Raw genomic sequence first — 18670 nt, 5'->3', positions numbered from 1 at the left:
CAGCAAGTTATCAATAAATAAGCACACAATTTGGCATATAGTGAGTTCTCAATAAATAGTGGCTATCACAATTAAGAAGTTTATACTCTATCATCTAAGCAATAGAGTCATTAAATGACTTTAACTAAATAATTACACACTATTAGATTTCCATTTTGTAAGTAGAATGTAGTTAGCATAGTAGAGAAAATAAAGTCAGGCAGGAAGTCAGATTATCAGTCCAGGCAAAACATGATGTCTTAGCGAGGGCTGCTTTAACAAATTGCCATCAACTGGATGGCTTCAACAACAAGCCTTTATTTCTCACAGTTCTGAAGGCTGGGAAATCCAAAATCAAGCTGCCGGCATATTTGATATCTGATGAGGGTCCTCTTCTTGGTTTTCAGAAGTCCACTTTCTTGCAATATCCTTACTTGGTGGGGAGACAGAGATCATCTCTCTTGTGTCTCTTCTTATAAGACCACTACTATTCATAAGGGCTCCACATATAATCTAATTACTTTGTACAGCCCCACCTCCAAATACCATCAAGTTGGAGGTTAGGGCTTCAGTCTATGAATTTGGGGGAAACAAACATTCAGTTCACAGAACATGATTAGAACTAAGCTAAGACAGTTGCTGTGAGGATGGAGAAGTAGTATTTTGGAGAGATTTGGAGGTGAAATCAATAGTAGTAGGTAACCAAATTATAGGTGGATGTTGAAGGAAACATCTAAGAACACTGAAGTTTTCATCCTTGACAATTAGGTGGATGTTAGATAGAAATAACAGGAAAAACATATTAGTATTAACACTTTTAAATATTTATAATGCCTTATTAATGTGAGTAAATTCAGTTTCTAATGTCAGTAATACATGAAAATAAATATTTGCTTGTTCATGAATGTGGGTGATAACTCAATGCAAGAGCATATAACTTCAAAATACTAAAACAACTTTGTATCTTAAGACTTGCCTCACACAAAAAGGCTGTGATAGAGGTTGAATCTTAGTTGTCTTGTTTATATCAAACCAAAAGCATAATATATACATTCTTTGCTTTGTCTCCATGTTTTCTAGGGTCCCCAAGGACCAAGAGGTCAACCAGGGCCTCCAGTGAGTGTATTTGTATTTGTTTATCATTGATGCTTTCATGCTTGCCTGACTTGAGATATCTACTAAATAAAAACTTCTTAAAATTCGTTATGTTACAGGGTCCACCTGGATCACCAGGCCCAAGAGTAAGTTTTCTTTGTTTTGTTTATTTTATCTTAGTGTATTATATTAACTTTTAAAAGCTTCCATTAACTTCCTAGGTGCCCCTCTTGCCTGCCTCTGCTCTTTTTGCTAATCTGATATAGGACCTTCCCAGCTATAATAACTTAAAGTCCAAGCCTCAAATTTCTTGTCTATAAAATAGTGATGGTTTTAAATAAGAAGTAAAGGACCCAGCACAGTGCCTGACATAATAATTGGTCAAAAAATACAAACTCCTTCCATTTCTTCCTACTTCTGGGTCCTAGCTCTCCTTTCTTAAATGTCCTTTTTGTTTGTTTGTTTTGTTTTTTTCCAACCAGAGTTATCCACTTCTTTTAATATATATATATATATATATATATATATATATATATATATATATCTTCATTGATTTCAGAGAGAGGAAGGGAGAGGGAGAAATAGAAATATCAATGATGAGAGAGAGTCATTGATCAGCTGCCTCCTGCACGCTCCCCACTGGAGATCGAGCCCACACCCGGGCATGTACCCTGACCGGGAATCGACCATAATCTCCTGGATCCTAGGTCAACGCTCCACCACTGAGACAGGCTGGCCGGGCCACTTCTTAAGCTTTACATGAATCTTTCTCAGCTGCTCGTGGCTGTAGAAGCCCTCAGACATCTGTATTTGCTTGTTATCTGTTACAACCCAAAACTTGCTACCCTTATCTTTGAGGCAATGATTCTGCTGCCTCATTATCAGTTATTATTTCCTGGCCTCTAATGTTCCAAGCCTGGTTTCCCTTATACTTTGTATCCACTTTATCTTTCTGCTTCCTGTAAGGAATCGCCTCTATCCCCAACCTCACCCACACCCCTACTCCTACAGCATCCTGGTGTAATACAATGGTCCTTGGTTAGATTTCCTTCATAAGTGACATCCGCTGTTGGCAATACTGTCCCAAACAATGGCCAGTCCTATGCCTTCCAAGCCTTACTTAGTTCCACCTGCTGCTCTAGTGTCATTTGAATCTCTGGCAGTTCTAGTTGGATCACTATGGCTTTCTGAGAGTCAGAAAGTCAGGAATTCTTCATTTCTCTCACCTTTTCATTGGGGTAAGGAATAACTTTTAAGCAAAGTGCCATAAAGAAGACTGGCTCTGTGAGAATGAGAGATTCATTTCTCTGTGATTTTAAAAAATATTCCCCCTTCTGTCCATCTGACCAATGGGGATTGAAACCTTCCCTGGCATGAACATCAGTGCAGATGTCTTTCTTTAAATCTTCAAATTACTGTCAACTTCTCTGTTGTTCCTTTCACCCTGGGACAATAAAAAATTAAACAAAAATCAGTATATCACCACTAGTAAGAATAAATATGGTTTTGTAAAACTTTTCAGTTAAATATATGTTTGTGTGGACCTTGTCATGGTGTGAAATGTATTTCTTACCATGGGTCAAGATGAGAAAAATTTGAAAATGTCTAATCTCATTTATTCCCCATTTTAAAAGTAAAGTTAGTTACTCAAGTTCCTAAAGTATAATAGCTAGAGGGGAATGTTTCCAAAAAAGGAATATAAGTTGATGGTGCTTTTGAATTATCAGGTTGATAGCCAAACCTCAGTGCACATGGTAAGATACTTAAAAACTAACAAAGAAATCAACAACAGGATGCCAAACTTAACCAAAAATGATCGGTGGGATAAAAAGAATAGGATGGGTGTACGTGTCTGTGTCTGATGTGGGGGTAGAAACAGTAATCATTTAAGATCATTAAATAAGATAAGGAATTTTCAACTTAATTGTTCCAGTTAATGGGTAAACTGTGAAACTTGGATTGGTGAATTGAGAGGTTACAGGGGCTGGTATCATCCTGTCCCCTAGAACAAGCAATTACTTCCACCATGGAGAGGTGAGTGACCTGAAATCAGTTTCTGTGCCATCAATGTTTTCAGTGTCCAGTGATCTTAAGATTTCAGATGCCTGGAAAATAACACTTCTCAAAATACTAGAGTGCCCAGACCAGACCTATGTTTCACTCAAATGAATTGTGAGAGAATTGTGACAATTATATTCCCCTGAGGCACAATGAAACCCCCTGATTTCCCTATTAGCCTCACCAATCCAATAACAGAGAAGAACTCTTTATTCTCTGAATTTTATTTTATGTCAGTTTTCTGTAAACAGTAAGTGATTTTCATGTAAGATTATGTTCTCTCTAACTAGACTACATGGAGGAAGCTATTTCTTTTGGATTCCCTCACTGTACCTAATGAAAGTTTTACATTCAGATGTGTGCACTTAAATGTTGTTGAATGACTTCCAAGGCAACTCATTTTAGTACAGTCTCTCTAGGCCTGCCCTCTCTAAAGGCTGCCCTTGAGAAAAATTAACAAATTCAACGAGTTAAACGCCTACTGTGTGCCAGGCATGAAGTAAGCCTTATGAATACATTGGGAATTATTTGAATATGGATATTGCCAAGAAAATTCATAAGTGGCCAAGTGTTATGACATTTTTTTCTTTCCAATGCCTGTTGAAAAAAATTGCCTTTTTCATTGAGTTGACATTTGCACTGATGGTGGTTCAAATTTCTGGTACCTTAGCATGAATCCAGTACCAAACTCTTCACTACTAATGTACTAAAAGCCATTGTATTTTTACTACCACACATTAAAAAAATGAAACATGGTCATTTCACTTAAAAATTTTGTAAATTTATTCATCCATCCAGTCCTCTGGTAATGGGTGTCAAAGTTGTTTCCAATCTTTTCCTGATACAAACAGTACAAATGTCTGATCCATATGCATATCAGTTTGCAGAATATCTATTGGACCAGTTCCTAGAAGTGCAGTGGTTAGGTGCAAGACATAATGAACATATTTATTATTTTAGTTGTGGTAAAATATACATAACATAAAATACATCATTTTAACAATTTTACGTGTACAGTTCAGTGGCATTAAGTACGTTTACATTGTTGTGCAACCATTACTGCCCATCCCTAGGATTCTTTTCATTTTCCAGAACTGAAACTCTGTATCTAGTAAATAATAATTGTCCATTCCTTCCTTTCCTTAGACCTTGGAAACTACCATTCTCCTTTTTATCTTTATTAATTTGGCTACTCTAGATACCTCATACAGAAGAATATCCAAAATTATCTGAAAAGATATTAAAATAATTCTTCTTCCAACTGTGTATCTCTGTAAGGCCAGGCTTTCTTCATATAATTCAATTAAAATAACATATAACAGATTAAACAGAAGCAAATAAGAGAATCAGCTATCTTCTATTAATCCAGATATTAAAGAGGTGTACAAAGTGTAAAACAATACCACTCTTATCACTAATTTTTTTTATTTTGGAAAATGCAGTTAACTTTTCATTAAAAATAGTTTCTATTTACATATAATGGATTTATTGTTTTAAAGTAATTAATATAAATAGTTTTAAATTTTGTTTTAATTTCTACTATGGTAAATATCAAAAGTTATAACTCAGATAAATGAAAGTTGTTTACAGCCCTTTCTAGTATTTAAAAGCACAAAGGATCCTGAGTCTAAAGAGTCTTAGAACTGCTGTGCTAAGTTTTGTAAGATTAAAGCCCTTAATCACAAACCAACTGGAAAATATGAAGGTGACTATTATTTATTATTTAATTCAGTTGCCCATGTTGAGTGCCAATATTTTTGTATGACTCATGTCCAAAATCTGCCCATTCACACAGGCATGGTGGTCAAATTATTTAATCTGCGCAGAACTCGTTAGGCTAACCCTTTCTGCTTCTTGACTAGGCCACGCTTCTCTGTCTCATGGCCTTTCTTCAAGGTTGTTACCTCTGCCTGGAAAGCCCTCCTACCCCTTCTTCTAATAATTCGGATTCGTTCTTCATAGCTCAGCTCAGACGTCACAACTTCAGGGAAGCCTCCCCTGATCCATCCCTTCCAGATCTCGTGTCCTCCCAAGTTGATCCAGACTCCCTGATTTCCCTCAGGTCCATGGACTTTTCTTCAATTTATATACCATAATTTGTAATTACATATTTTTGAGATGGTTTGGTTAATGCCTTTCTCCCCCTTTAAGCTTCAGCTCCACAGGAGCAATTTTCTTTTCTTGCTCACATTTTATTCTCAGTTCGTATCACAGTGTTTGGCAGTATCTGTACACAGAGTGAGCCAATTATTTTCCAATATGAAAACCACATGTCGAGGCAAGGAAGAGGACATTTTATTGATTGTCCCATCATTTTAAATCGTTTTTCAAATTACCAGCCATGAGCTATGAAAGATATGTTGAAAACAGTTTCTGTTATATGGACCTCCAAGTAAAAAGATATCTTATCAGTACAGTCATTCTGAAAGAAATTAGATTTCTTGATCTGCTTACACAGATACCATTTCTCAGACCTTTCTCTCAATACATGCTGCTTAGTTTCCAAGCTTTTTAAAGACTAAAATACAAGAAGACTTTTACTGAATGTAATGCTGAGTCTTCCTCTAAAAATATCTCTTATTAAATGCAGGAGGAGATTGGATTTATATTGTATTATTTCTTTTGGGACTAATGGTACATTTTCCAACTTTAGAACTTGTTTTTAAGACCGCAGAAGTATCAGATTAAACTAATGTGACTACCTCAACACAGTAGTATTTTATTCTGTTTTCCTTCCAAGAATGTAACTTAAAAATTACTACAGTTATTTATTCTTCCCTTTACAATTTATTAACTGAGGGGATCATATTTCATTCTTCTTCCATTTCAGTAACTTGTGTGTGTGTGTTCATGCAGCAGAGACCAATAGTTTTTCATTTGAGGGCTCCAGAGTTTGGCCCTTTTTTAATTAGGAGACTTTTGAAATGTGGATGAAGGCAGCATATTGTCCTTTTAGATGGCCAGGCAGTATTTGCAAGGTCTGTCTCAGCAGAAGAGGGGACAGACCCCTCTCAGGTAATGAGTCTATTTTACTTTTAACAGCAGTGCTTTCAGAATTTACAGCCTTGACTTTAGAGCAGTCAGTGTTGATCTTATTGCCGATCTCAAATGATTTTGTTTTACACAGAAACAAATGGATATCAATGCTGCTATTCAAGCCTTGATTGAATCCCATACTGCCCTACAGATGGAGGTAATATATCTAGCTTTGTTTACATTGGCAGTCTCAATATACAATTAAACAGACATTTTTTGGGAGGCCCAAATGTGACTTTGTCTCAGATATTATATTTAAAACAGTTAAAATAATGAAACCATTTTAAGGACAAAACAAGTGATTTTAATAAACAGAAATATATACATAGGATTTTTAAGGAATGCATTTAAAACAAATATGTAATATTGTTAAAGAATTTTTATAAGGAATTTGTTACTGTAGAAGAAAATAATTAAATGAAGTTGGCCATTTCTTAAAATGAGACCTATCATCACTGCCTATGTTTCTTATTTATACTCTAATTATTCAGTGTATAATTTTTTAAAAAGCATTATGTAGTAGGCATAGTAATTGTTAAGTTTTATGCCAGCTTAAAAACTAGACTTCTGGGTGTGAATTTACTCTATTTATGATCAAAATTAATAAAACATACACATATGCCTGTATTTAAATATAAACTGTTTTTTACATCTTACTCCCAAATCATTGCACACAATAGGAATACATTTTTCTTTTGCCTTGACCCATGTTGATCACTAGAGTTACCTACTGTTGCTGGCTACTCTCTGCTTTTTTTGCTAATATCATTTTTATGATGATTTGGCAGAGCTACCAGAATACTGAAGTGACTTTAATTGGCTACAGTGCAGAGATATTCAAAACCCTGAACTACCTTAGCCATTTACTGCATAGCATCAAGAATCCTCTTGGCACACGAGATAACCCAGCACGAATCTGCAAAGATTTGCTCAACTGTGAACACAAAGTATCAGATGGTAAGTGCTTGGTTTCCTCAAACTCTGATGTGTAATTTCATGTCATCATTTCAGTGTGTTTGGGATTTGCAGTATATTCATTCCAGATATTAATTATTTTGATAAAACCTGGCAGAAGACATTTTAATGTCGTCAAGAACCCAGTGCTCTTTGAGGAAGACATACTTCTGATGTCAAAATATTCTTTTCTGAGGGCTTACATTGCAAAGGTCTTCTACTGCACAACCCTATTGATCCCTAAATTTTCCCACCCTACCCCTTGCTGTATCACTTGCTTACACTTTGTTCTTGGAATCTATCACATTTATGTTAAAATTAAAATGGGAAGAGAGGACTTTTAGGTTGACAGGAACACCTATCAGTACAACCAAAGTTGGCAACATAAAGAGATATATCATAGAACCGCCTATACCATAACTCCTAAAATTATAGTTTTTGCACAAAATGCAATTTTAAATGCCTCATTTCATAATCAGTGACTATGAAAATGGAGTGGTTTGTTGTTCTTGGAATTTTCTCATCTCTACACAATTACCCCAGTATCCATTAACTGGACGTGTAAAAATAAATTTAGAGTAGAACCATCAAGGAAAAGTTTTAAAGCAAGTGGAATAGTCATTATTATCTGATAATAAGTAGGAGAAATCCTGTTGCTACAGTATGTCATTTAATTTTTGTTTTTATTGGTCAGCTGTACAATCGTTAGTAGTAAAAATTTTTTGCTAAAAACTCTAATTCCAACACAATGACACATAAACTGATTTGAAAAAAACTATGTTATGTCATTCTGTAAGGTGAATAGTAGTCCATATTTTATTTATTTTAATTTATGTATACATACATACCACACACACACATCCTTGTAAAAAAAAAATCTAAAAGTACAATGAAAATATTAATTTTATTAATAAAATTCTTAATTTCTATATATTTTTTATGCCCTAGATTACCATAAAAACTAAAATAACATTTGCAATTATAGCTGTCTATAGTAATTCTAATTTGATTCTTTCCCATATTTGAGGGCATAAAAATGCACTTCTATAGAACTGAAAGGAACAAAGACATTGTAAGACATACAGGTCAATGAAATATAACTCAAGGTCTGCCTTTCTTGTAGGAGAAATAGCTAAGTGGTGTGGATTGCAAAGTATAAAACAGGTCTTTATGCCCCAAAACAGGTCTTTATGCCTACTTTTATCACTAGGAGGTAGTAAGTGCTGTAGGGAAACACAAAACAGCAGAGAAGAGGGATATGATAGAAAGTAGAATGGGAGTGAAGTTTTAAAGAGACTAGTTAGATAGAGCATCTCTAAGAAAGTGACATCTGAACAATTTCAAGAGGAGGTATGAGAACAAGCTACTGGAAATCTGGCAAAAAAAAAGTTTCTGGCCGAGTAGTATTCCACTGTATATACAGGGTGGAAACAGAAGAATGTTTACAGTTGTGAGTATGCAAAACAGTTTATTCTTGCATTATTATTTATTAATTATTGCATTATTTCTATACAAACAACTGTAACCCCACTCTTTCCCCACACTCTGTGTACCACATCTTCTTTATCTAATCATCTATTGAAGATACTTTGGCTGTTTCCATGTCACGTCAAGCCAAGATTTTGAAAAAGACAACAGAGAGGTGAACACAACAATTAGAGCTACTTTTGCCCTGGGTGTGTTCAGAAACTGAGCAGTGCTTTTGGTGGCTTCATAAAGCTAGGGGTCACAAGTAAGAATGTGTGGCCCCTCTAAGGTAGGACTTTGGCTTTCAAAGGACCCCATTCTAGGAAGAAAAGGAACATTCATACAAATTGTAGCCTAGTTTCACATCATTGAGATAGCTTAGAAAATCTCAAGCTTTGAACTTGGACTAAGATAGCTCCAGTCTGCTTGTACCCTCACATACAAGACAGAAACAAAAAACTTCTATCAAAGATAACACCATCGTAGAGCTCAAATTATTTCCACAAATAATTTTTCAAATATAGTGCCCAGGATACAATCAGTGATAACCAGACAAATCAACATGAATAAGAGCTAGCAGGAACAGGAGACAACAGCAGCGGACTCCGAAGAAAAAGTGAGAGTAAGAATTTGAAACTGAAGCTGCAATAGACAAGATAAGCCGTATATGATAACACAGTTTATTCACAGTAGTAAGAGGGAAGGCAGAATTTATTTGTGCAAGTACAGATAGGTGGAATAGTGGGAGGTTTTATGTAAGTTTTCTTTAGGTTGCTTCAGTTATCTCAGAGAAGTTGAAGCTATCAGTCAAGAATAAGGGTGAAAGAATGGGTAGAATAAATATGAGGGAAAGAAGAGAGTTTTAAATAGTTAACTGGAAGAGTGACAGAGGGAATGAGTGTTATCTGGCAGCCTTACAAACATTTGAATTTAAAGTGCACCAGTCAGCATAGTTTTGTTTTTCTCCAGCCACATTTACCACATTTATAGATTAGGCACAAAATTGGACTTATGTAAACTTAGGGTTTTATAAGACAAGTACAATGAAGTGAGGCAGGGCTGGGATATTAAGGAAGTCTCTAAAGGAATTATTAAAGTACTGCGAGTTTTAAGCTGGGTAGGACAGGAAGTGAGCACATGAGTGTGAGGGACAGTGGAAAAGCGGTGGTATCAGTGGATGATAAGTCCCAGTGGAATCAAAGAATATTGGAGTCATTACACTGGAGAGAACGGTCTCAGAGGAGAGAGGTGAAGTCATGGAGAAATTCTAGCTGTAGGTAATAACAAAGGCCCTCGTATGACCTTGGAAGTTAATGGTTAAAGTAAATGGGGTAGGAGAGGGGCAGAGGAAGGTACAAGAACATTGGTGGCAAAGAGTTCAGATCACTAAGGGCCCAGGGTACTGGGATGTGAAAACTACGGCATTTTCAGTATTAATTTTATATAACAGTTGCAGCTTCCATTTATTCACTAAATTTAAATATTTCTGTAATCTAAGTTTATTTACAGGTAAGACAAAATATATATTTAAAGTATGATAATTTGTAAGGACATTTCAAATATATTTTAACATGGTATTTAAATATCTTTATGGTTTACCATAAATTAATAGGAAAATACTGGATTGATCCAAATCTCGGATGCCCTTCAGATGCCATTGAGGTTTTCTGCAATTTCAGTGCTGGGGGTCAAACATGTTTATCTCCTTTTCCTGTGACAAAGGTATGTATTGCATTTTAGAATATATGTCAATATTTGCCCAGTATCAGTGAACAATGATTTTTAAAATTCTGTCACTTTAAATAATTATATGTTTTATGAATGGAAGTAAGGTATTATTCTTTACCATACGTAAGAAAGAAATTTTTTGTTTTTGAAAAATAATCTTAGTGAATCTTGACACTGTGGTTGTGTATCTTTATGATTGGTTTATCTTGGCTTACTCTACCGATCATGCTTTTTAAATTTTTTAATGTGAGACTTAATGTTTTTATGTACACACATATGTTAGAAAATCCCTAAACAGTTTATTAGAGAATTTTCTTGTTTCTTGAGGTGGACCTATAGTGCTATGGCTTTCCCTTGCAGGACTGCTTTTGCCATGTCCCATATATTTGGGTGGTTGTGTGTTCATTTTCACTTGTTTGTGACTCTCATCTGTTAAATGAACGCATATGAACTACTTAGACTCTAATTTCCTTTATGGCTATCCTTCCATGTTTTCATTCTATGCCTTTCGTTTTTTTTCTGGGGCTTTACTTTTTATGTGTGTTTTTTTTCTGTTTCCTCCTAACTGATATTTTTTCTAATTTTATGTTTGGACTTTAATACACATTCCTCAGTAATAACCATTTCTACTCACTTATGTTATAACTACATCCCTACATGAATAATGCGAAAATAATAATGATAGCAAGAATAATATTATATCTAAAGCTATAGAGAAGTCTACTTCTTTGCCTAAGGCTTGAGAATGTACAGTCAGATTTTCTTGTTCCAATTTTGTCCTATATTACTCACTTTTTTAGTTAATGCTTGTTCATGCATGCTTTCGTTCATTCAACATTTATTGATGACTCACTATAAGACTGGAACTGCATTAGAGTTGGCAACACAAAGAATACAAGACCCTGTCCTTAACTTTAAAGGCTCTCAGTCAGTTACTCAACCAAGTTATTATTACAACTTGCAACTTATCTTTAAAAATAAAAATAAATCCTCCAAATGGAAGTACAGACAGAATTTCTGATTTCTATGAAAAAATATTAAAGCATTAATCAACAACAAATTAATGCATTTTAGATAACATTATGAAAACTATCTTCTTTTTTTTTTTTTTTTTTTTTTTTTGGTCTTACCTGGTAGCTTAGTGTTCTACTGAGTCCAGATGAATTTTCTTCATTTACTGAGCTCAGAAGAGCCTAAAGTTAACATCTCTTTCCAACTCCATGTTCAATGATACCTCCTTGAGAGCCTGAAATCAGTGATCGTGGAAGTATTTATACCATGGAAATCAGAAAATGCTATAAACCTGGGATTCCCATCCACCCACCCCCATTCTCTCCACCCCCACCCCTGCAAGAGCCAGTGGTTGAGCATTTACCAGCACACCAGTGACTGGCACTTAAATGCCAAGAAAAGTAGCTTTCTCAAAGCTGTCTCTCAAGGACTTTCCTCAGGTTTCCCCAAACTGTAAGCTTCTCAATTGCCACATCTTATAACTTGCATATTGTTTCCATGAAATTAGTTGGAGTTTGGAGTTGGAAAAGTCCAGATGAATTTTCTTCACTTATTGAGCTCAGAAGCCACCCAAATCATCACCATTCACTGTCTAAACACTCCCGTGTGGACAAGTGCTCAGACAAGTGGCTCAGGACTGCCTGTTGGTTTCAAGGGATGGAATGGTCAGATATTTGAAGAAAACACTCTACTTGAACCTAAAGTGCTTTCTGATGACTGCAAGGTAAGGGAATGGCACTTTTAGAATTGTTCAATATAACTAACTTAAAATTGATAAAACTATAAAATTAAAATAACGAGAGTAAGACTTTAAATGCAACCTGCAGATACAGAAGTATAGTAAGTTTTAATGTTCTGATTTGTAATAACCATACATTTTTCAAAATCAATCATTTGCTTATATCATGTCTTATCATCTTCTGTCACATCCATTGGCCATCCATGGATTTTATATGCAAAATACCTGTTAATACATAAATTTAATTTTTATTTCCCATATGAAATAATTATACCTCAGCTAGATAGATAGGTAGATGATGCTAGATAGACAGATGATACATAGATGATAGATGATAGGTAGGTAGGTGGACAGATAGATGATAGAACACATAGATAAATAGATTTATTTTATATATTTTCACCACTGTGCTTCTACATCTCATTACTTCAGTTTATAGAGACAAGTCAGTTTTATATCATTTTGTCAGTCACTATATCAGATATCAAATAAAGGCATAATTGCAGATTGACTTGCCCTACCAATCAATATTTGAATTATAGTCCCCCCCAGTGGTTAGAGTGTCAGCCTGAATTATAGTCCTTTTTATTAATTATTGTTTTAATTAGTGTTATGAATAATTTTAAAATATTTTGTTATAGGACAGGTATTGGCAAACTACAGTCCATAGACCAAATCCAGCCCGCCACTTGTTTTTATAAATAAATGTTATTGGAACACAGCCACACTCATTTGATTATTTATTATCCATACCTGTTATCATACTGCAATGGTAGAATTGAGTTATTGCAACAGAGACCACATGCCCCACAAAATCTACAGCATTTACTATCTAGCCCTTTACAAAAGAGTTTGCCAGCTCCTGTTACAGAGAAGAGAGTTGTCCACTTTAAATACATGTTATTAATGACTTTATGTGTTCTTGTATGCTGTGAAGCCCATGGCTTAATAAGTTACCATTTCCAGGGAACTCTATGTTTTCATAACATTTCCAGACAAACAGTGCATGGGTATTTGAAAAATCACAGGCAGCCCTGTCGGGCGTAGCTCAGCAGTTGAGCGTTGACCTAGGATCTAGGCGATCTGGGTTCAATTCCTGGCCAGGGCACATGCCCGGGTTGTGGGCTCGATCAATGGCTCTCTCATCATTGATGTTTCTCTCTCTCTCTCTCCCTCTCCTTTCCTCTCTCTGAAATCAATAAAGATATATTTAAAAAAAAAAAAATCACAGGCAAACAGCCAGAATCAAATGGTTCATTCTGTATAAGTGAAGCGATATCAATATCATCAACAAATTCATTTAACTTTTACAATTTTGTCCAGAAACTTTCAGGGACTCACTAATATCTCTGAGACACAAGCTAAACTTACCAGCTCTTTATTCAGCACTTAAAAGAGTCAGTCCCAACCTACCTTTCCAGTTTGGGCTTTCACAGGCCCTCAACTCTAAACTATGACCAAACTCATCTATTCTTCATCATCATCATCATCGTCATCATCATCATAACCATCATATCGACAACAATTCCTACTGCTAATAATTGGGAGTTTATTGTATGGCAAGTACCGTGCATCACGTACATTATTCTATTTAGTTATAACAGCTTTGTGAAGAAACTATTAGTCTCATTTTGTAGGTAAGAAAGCGAAGGCAGAGATCATGCAGCTAATGTGTGCAGCTGCAAAGCTTATGCCATACTATACTGCTAGGGATTGTTCATTGAAATGAAGTAGGTTTTTATTATTCCTGTTTTACATGTGAAAGTAAATGGTGGTATCTGGATTTCTATCAAAACCTGTTCCAGGACAAAAATCTGTTCACTTAACTTCATGTTAGGCTTATTTTTGTGACCACCTTCTACTTTTCCAGTTGTTTTACTTGTTGTTGTTGTTTTGTTTTGTTTTCCTCATGTCATTCCCTTCCTCTAAACTGCCCTTCTCCACCTCTCTAACCAAGTGGAAATTTTAGGCATGCAAAAGGCCCATCTTAAATTTTGAATTCAGGAAGCTTTCCCTGTCTACTCCAGTTGGAAATAAGGAATTCAGCACTCATTATACATTATTTATATTGTACTTACATGTGTGGTCTTGTATTATGGATATTTGTTTATGATTTTCCTCTCGCCAACTAGATCTGTGAGCTACTAGAATTCAGAAGCCAGAACTAATTTATTCATCTTTCTATTTCCCAAGCACTCTAAGAAAATAGAGGATCACCTCTTATTCAATTGTGCCAAATATACTAGTGTTAAGTAAATATTGCTTAAAAGACTTAATGAGTTAAATCTAACAGTGTCTTACACACCGAATTCTAATTCTAGTAATCACATCTAGCTTATGGCTTTAGTAATTTCTCTTCAGTGAGCTTCAGTTGCCTTAACAAATAATCTCAAAAGTCCTTCAAATTTAAAATTTTTAGACCATGATAATTCTGTGAATGAGTAAGTGAATAAATTCCTGAATAAATAGCTTCACTAGTCAATTGTGTTTCTCTATTTTGTTTTATTGAATCTTAACCGTAGGCTATTTAATGATAGTTTCTGTTGCATAATAGAATTTATCAGAAACAAAAGAGCATACAGTAATAAGAGAAACAGAAGGGCCTAAAAGGGAGCAGAAAGGCAAGGAAGGAAGGAAGGAAGGAAGGAAGGAAGGAAGGAAGGAAGGAAGGAAGGAAGGAAGGAAGGAAGGAAGGAAGGAAGGAAGGAAGGAAGGAAGGAAGGAAGGAAGGGAGGGAGGGAGGGAGGGAGGGAGGGAGGGAGGGAGGGAGGGAGGGAGGGAGGGAGGGAGGGAGGGAGGGAGGGAGGAAAAAGAGAGAGAGGAAGGGAAGGGAAGGGAAGGGAAGGGAAGGGAAGGGAAGGGAAGGGAAGGGAAGGGAAGGGAAGGGAAGGGAAGGGAAGGGAAGGGAAGGGAAGGGAAGGGAGGGGAAGGGGGAGGAAGGGGGGGAAGGGAGGAAGGGAGAAAGAGAAGAAAGAAAGAAAGAAAGAAAGAAAGAGAGAGAGAGAGAGAAAGAAAGAAAAAGAAGAAAGAAAGAAAGAAAGAAAGAAAGAAAGAAAGAAAGAAAGAAAGAAAGAAAGAAAGAAAGAAAGAAAGAGAAAAAGAAAGAGAAAAAGAAAGAGAAAAAGAAAGAGAAAAAGAAAGAAAGAAACTATATAAATAGTAACTACAGAATGGGAACAAAAAAAATAGAAACCTAAAAGATGATTTAACAAAATTGTAATTTACTTCTGACTGAAGGGATTCTGGAAAGCGATTCATTCAAGAAAAATGCCCATTCTGAAAAATAGTCCCCAATAAGGGAACACAGAACAGATGGGTATTAATTATATTAGGAATAGTGCAGCCTTCTACTGCACATCTGGTTTAATGATTCCCAGACAACAGAAGCAGAAGACTGGCCTTAGCCTCTGAGACTAAAGCATCAGAACACACAATGCAATCTAGAGGAAGCCACAAGTCCGTGTTTTCAATTATTCATAGTAGCTGTACCATTTATTGAGCACTTTGTGCCAGGCGTTGTTCTGTACACTTTCTGTTTATTATCTCTAATTCTTAAAATCAGTCTACATTGTCTATGAAAAACATTGTCTGCTGAGAAAGACTGCTAAAGAAACAATTACATATTAAAGCATTTTGCTCTTATTTTACAGATTCAAGATGGCAGCTGGCATAAGGCAAAATTCCTTTTACACACCCAGGACCCTAACCAACTTCCAGTAATTGAAGTACAAAAACTTCCTCATCTCAAAGCTGAACAAAAGTACTACATTGAAAGCAGTTCTGTGTGTTTTCTCTAAAGTCTCTGAATTAGTTCTGAATTCATGCTGTTGGCCAAGTAACTGCTGCAGAGGGGAAAATACAGACAGAAAGATACTATCATTATGAAATGCATGGAGTAAAAGCATTGGCTAAAGCTTAAAGAATCTCAGGAAGAAAAGACTTTCTCCTGAGATGGAGATAAGTCATTCTTTAAAGGACTATAATTGATAAAGTATTTAATTCTTTAAAAAATTATATTGATCTGAGTGTTCTTAGAGAATTCCCTAGAACTGAAGATTTATAAACATGGAATTCTTCTGGGTATCCTGTACTTTTTGACTGAGAGCAAAGTACCCATTAGACAGCTGGAGGTGCAGAGCACTATGGAGCAATACTGGCTAATGCTCCCGAATGTGCAATGCTTCTGTCTAAAAATTATAAACCGCAGTCTAATATGTCTTATTTTCCCAAATACTAAGCCGTATTCAGGTCCCCAGTGGGCATATACATCTTAGCCGGTGGTACACTACCTCTTATGTGTTGCCTTTTTGTGTTGCTTGGTGCTCCTTCTAAAACAAGGTGCTTGTGGCTCTCGTAGACAATTTTATTTCTTTTTTTGTCTTTGTCATTCTTTAAGAGTATATGTACTGGTTACATCAAGATTTGTTTTGGTTGTTAGTACTTATTTTAATTTGTTTGGTCACATACTTAATAACATGTAAAACATTATTTATGTGAAGTCTCTGTTCTATTTTAAAATTCTCTTTGTGGATATGGAAGCAAAGCCAGTACGTTGTAACCTGTGCTTATCACAAGAGAATTGGGAGGTTTCCTTTGTTCTTGTTTTATTTTTTAATTTGTTGTAAAAATTGTTATAGGCCAGCTACATCCAGTAGTAGGTTTGGGTTAGAGTTTGGGAATTGTGATATACTATTTTTAAAAGTCCATGATCATCTGGAATGATACTTTGTGTATATATATTTTGTAAAGTTTTAATTCAGCAAATCTTTTGAAATTGCTGCTGTCTTAAATTATAAAAACTTTATATTTCTGCTTTATAGAAATTATGTTTTGTAGTATTGATTTTCTTTCACTGTTCTTAAGTTTAATGTGTTGGGACCTAAGAGAATTCAACTTGCTAGTCTTTAAAGCAACACCCAGGGGGGGGAAAAAACAAAAAACAGTCTTTTGCCATTTAAAATGGGCTCAGCCAATTTAGACTTTCCATGTTGTCAGAGAAATGTTAGTTCAGTATTAAAGGAAAAATATTATACCTTTGGTATATAGAAAAGCTTGTACATACATTATAAACATACCTTTAGCCACTGCAAACCACATTTACCTATCTATAATAAAAATGTGCTTCAAATCTTTTTTGGTGGTATTTGTTTTTTCTTTTTTGTTGCTGTATCTTTTTATTATGTATGATAGCCCATCTGGTATAGCCCTTCTCTACTATATATGTTACTTTATTAGAAAGTATCTGTTACATACCTGTGAAAGGATATAGGGCCTATTTCCTATTTGCGCAAAATGAGGTCATGGCACAGAAATAAACTTCCATATATGGAGTGATTTTCAACAAGAGTGCAAAGGCCATTCAATGAGAAAAAACTTTTTTTTTTAACAAATGCTGCTGGTAAAACTGGATTTCCACATGCCATAGAATGAAGTTGGACCCTTACCTTAAATCATACTCAAAAATAACTCAAAAATGGATCAAATTCCTAAATGTAAGAACTAAGACTATAAAACTCTTAGAAGAAAACCTAGGGAAAATACTTCATGACATCGGATTTGTCAATGACTTCTTAGAGATGACACCAAAAGCACAGTCAACAAAAAAAAAGATAAAGCCTCACACATTAAAAACTTTTGTTCATCAAAAGACACTATCAAGAGAGTGAAAAGACATCCCACAGATTGGAGAAAATATTTGCAAATCATATCTCTAATAAGGGATTAACATGCAGAATTCAGAAAGGACTTCTACAACTCATAAAAACAAACAAATGAAAGCAACTCAATTTAAAAATGTGCAAAGAACTTGACATTTCTACAGAGAAGATATACAAAAGGGCAACAAATGAAACGATGCTCAACTTCACTAGTCATTAGGAAAATGCAAATCAAAACCATAGACACTACTTTACACACATTAGGATGGCTGCTATAACCAAAAGGGAGGGGGGAGGGAGGCAGGGAGGGAGGGGGGGAGGCAGGGAGGGAGGGGGGGAGGGAGGGGGGAGGGGAAAAAGAAAGAAAATTACAAGTGTTGGTGAGGATGTGGAGAAATTGGAACCCCGTACATTGCTGGTGGAAATGTAAAATGGTAAAGCCACTGTGAAAAATAATTTAGCAGTTCATCAAAAAGTTAAACATAGAATTGCCATATGATCCAGAAATTCTACTTCATGTATATATACCCAAAAGAGTTGAAATAAAGGACTCAAAAAGATAGATGTACAGCAGTGTTTAAAGAGATATTATTCAGAATAGCTAAAAACAACCCAAAAGTGTATCAAACAGGTGAAGTGATAAACAAGCATGTTATGTACATACATTGGAATATTATTTGGAATAAAAAAGAAATGAAATTTTGATATATGCAACAAGATTGATGTACCTTGAAAACATTAGGTTATGTTAAATAAGCCTTACAAAAAAAGGGCAAGTATTGTCTGATTTCACTTCTATGAAGTGCCATGGAAAAATAAATTTATAGACAGAAAATACAATATACAATAGAGGTTACCAGAGGATGGGTGAGATGGGATTAGGGAATTATTTTTTAATGACTACAGAGTTTCTGTTCGGGATGATGACAAGTTCTGGAGATGGATG

General features: G+C 35.4%; 1 protein-coding gene across 1 annotated transcript in view; it reads left to right on the top strand.

Moving 5' to 3' along the window:
• Window positions 1–17199, top strand: part of COL24A1 (collagen type XXIV alpha 1 chain) — a 251664-nt gene extending 234465 nt beyond the window's left edge. The window contains exons 57-63 of the mRNA XM_087820561.1: window positions 1060–1095; window positions 1194–1220; window positions 6260–6325; window positions 6957–7125; window positions 10202–10311; window positions 11837–12052; window positions 15718–17199. Of these exons, the coding sequence (XP_087676687.1) occupies window positions 1060–1095; window positions 1194–1220; window positions 6260–6325; window positions 6957–7125; window positions 10202–10311; window positions 11837–12052; window positions 15718–15864 (771 nt within the window). The 3' untranslated portion in view covers window positions 15865–17199. The remainder of the gene's footprint in view (window positions 1–1059; window positions 1096–1193; window positions 1221–6259; window positions 6326–6956; window positions 7126–10201; window positions 10312–11836; window positions 12053–15717) is intronic.
• The last annotated feature ends 1471 nt before the right edge of the window (window positions 17200–18670 follow it).

The sequence above is a fragment of the Miniopterus natalensis genome, chromosome 9, assembly GCF_054644295.1.
Source record: "Miniopterus natalensis isolate mMinNat1 chromosome 9, mMinNat1.hap1, whole genome shotgun sequence".
Classification (NCBI taxonomy): Eukaryota; Metazoa; Chordata; class Mammalia; order Chiroptera; family Miniopteridae; genus Miniopterus; species Miniopterus natalensis.
The sequence above is the reverse complement of the archived record's forward strand: the minus strand, read 5'-3'. Positions and strand labels throughout refer to the sequence as shown.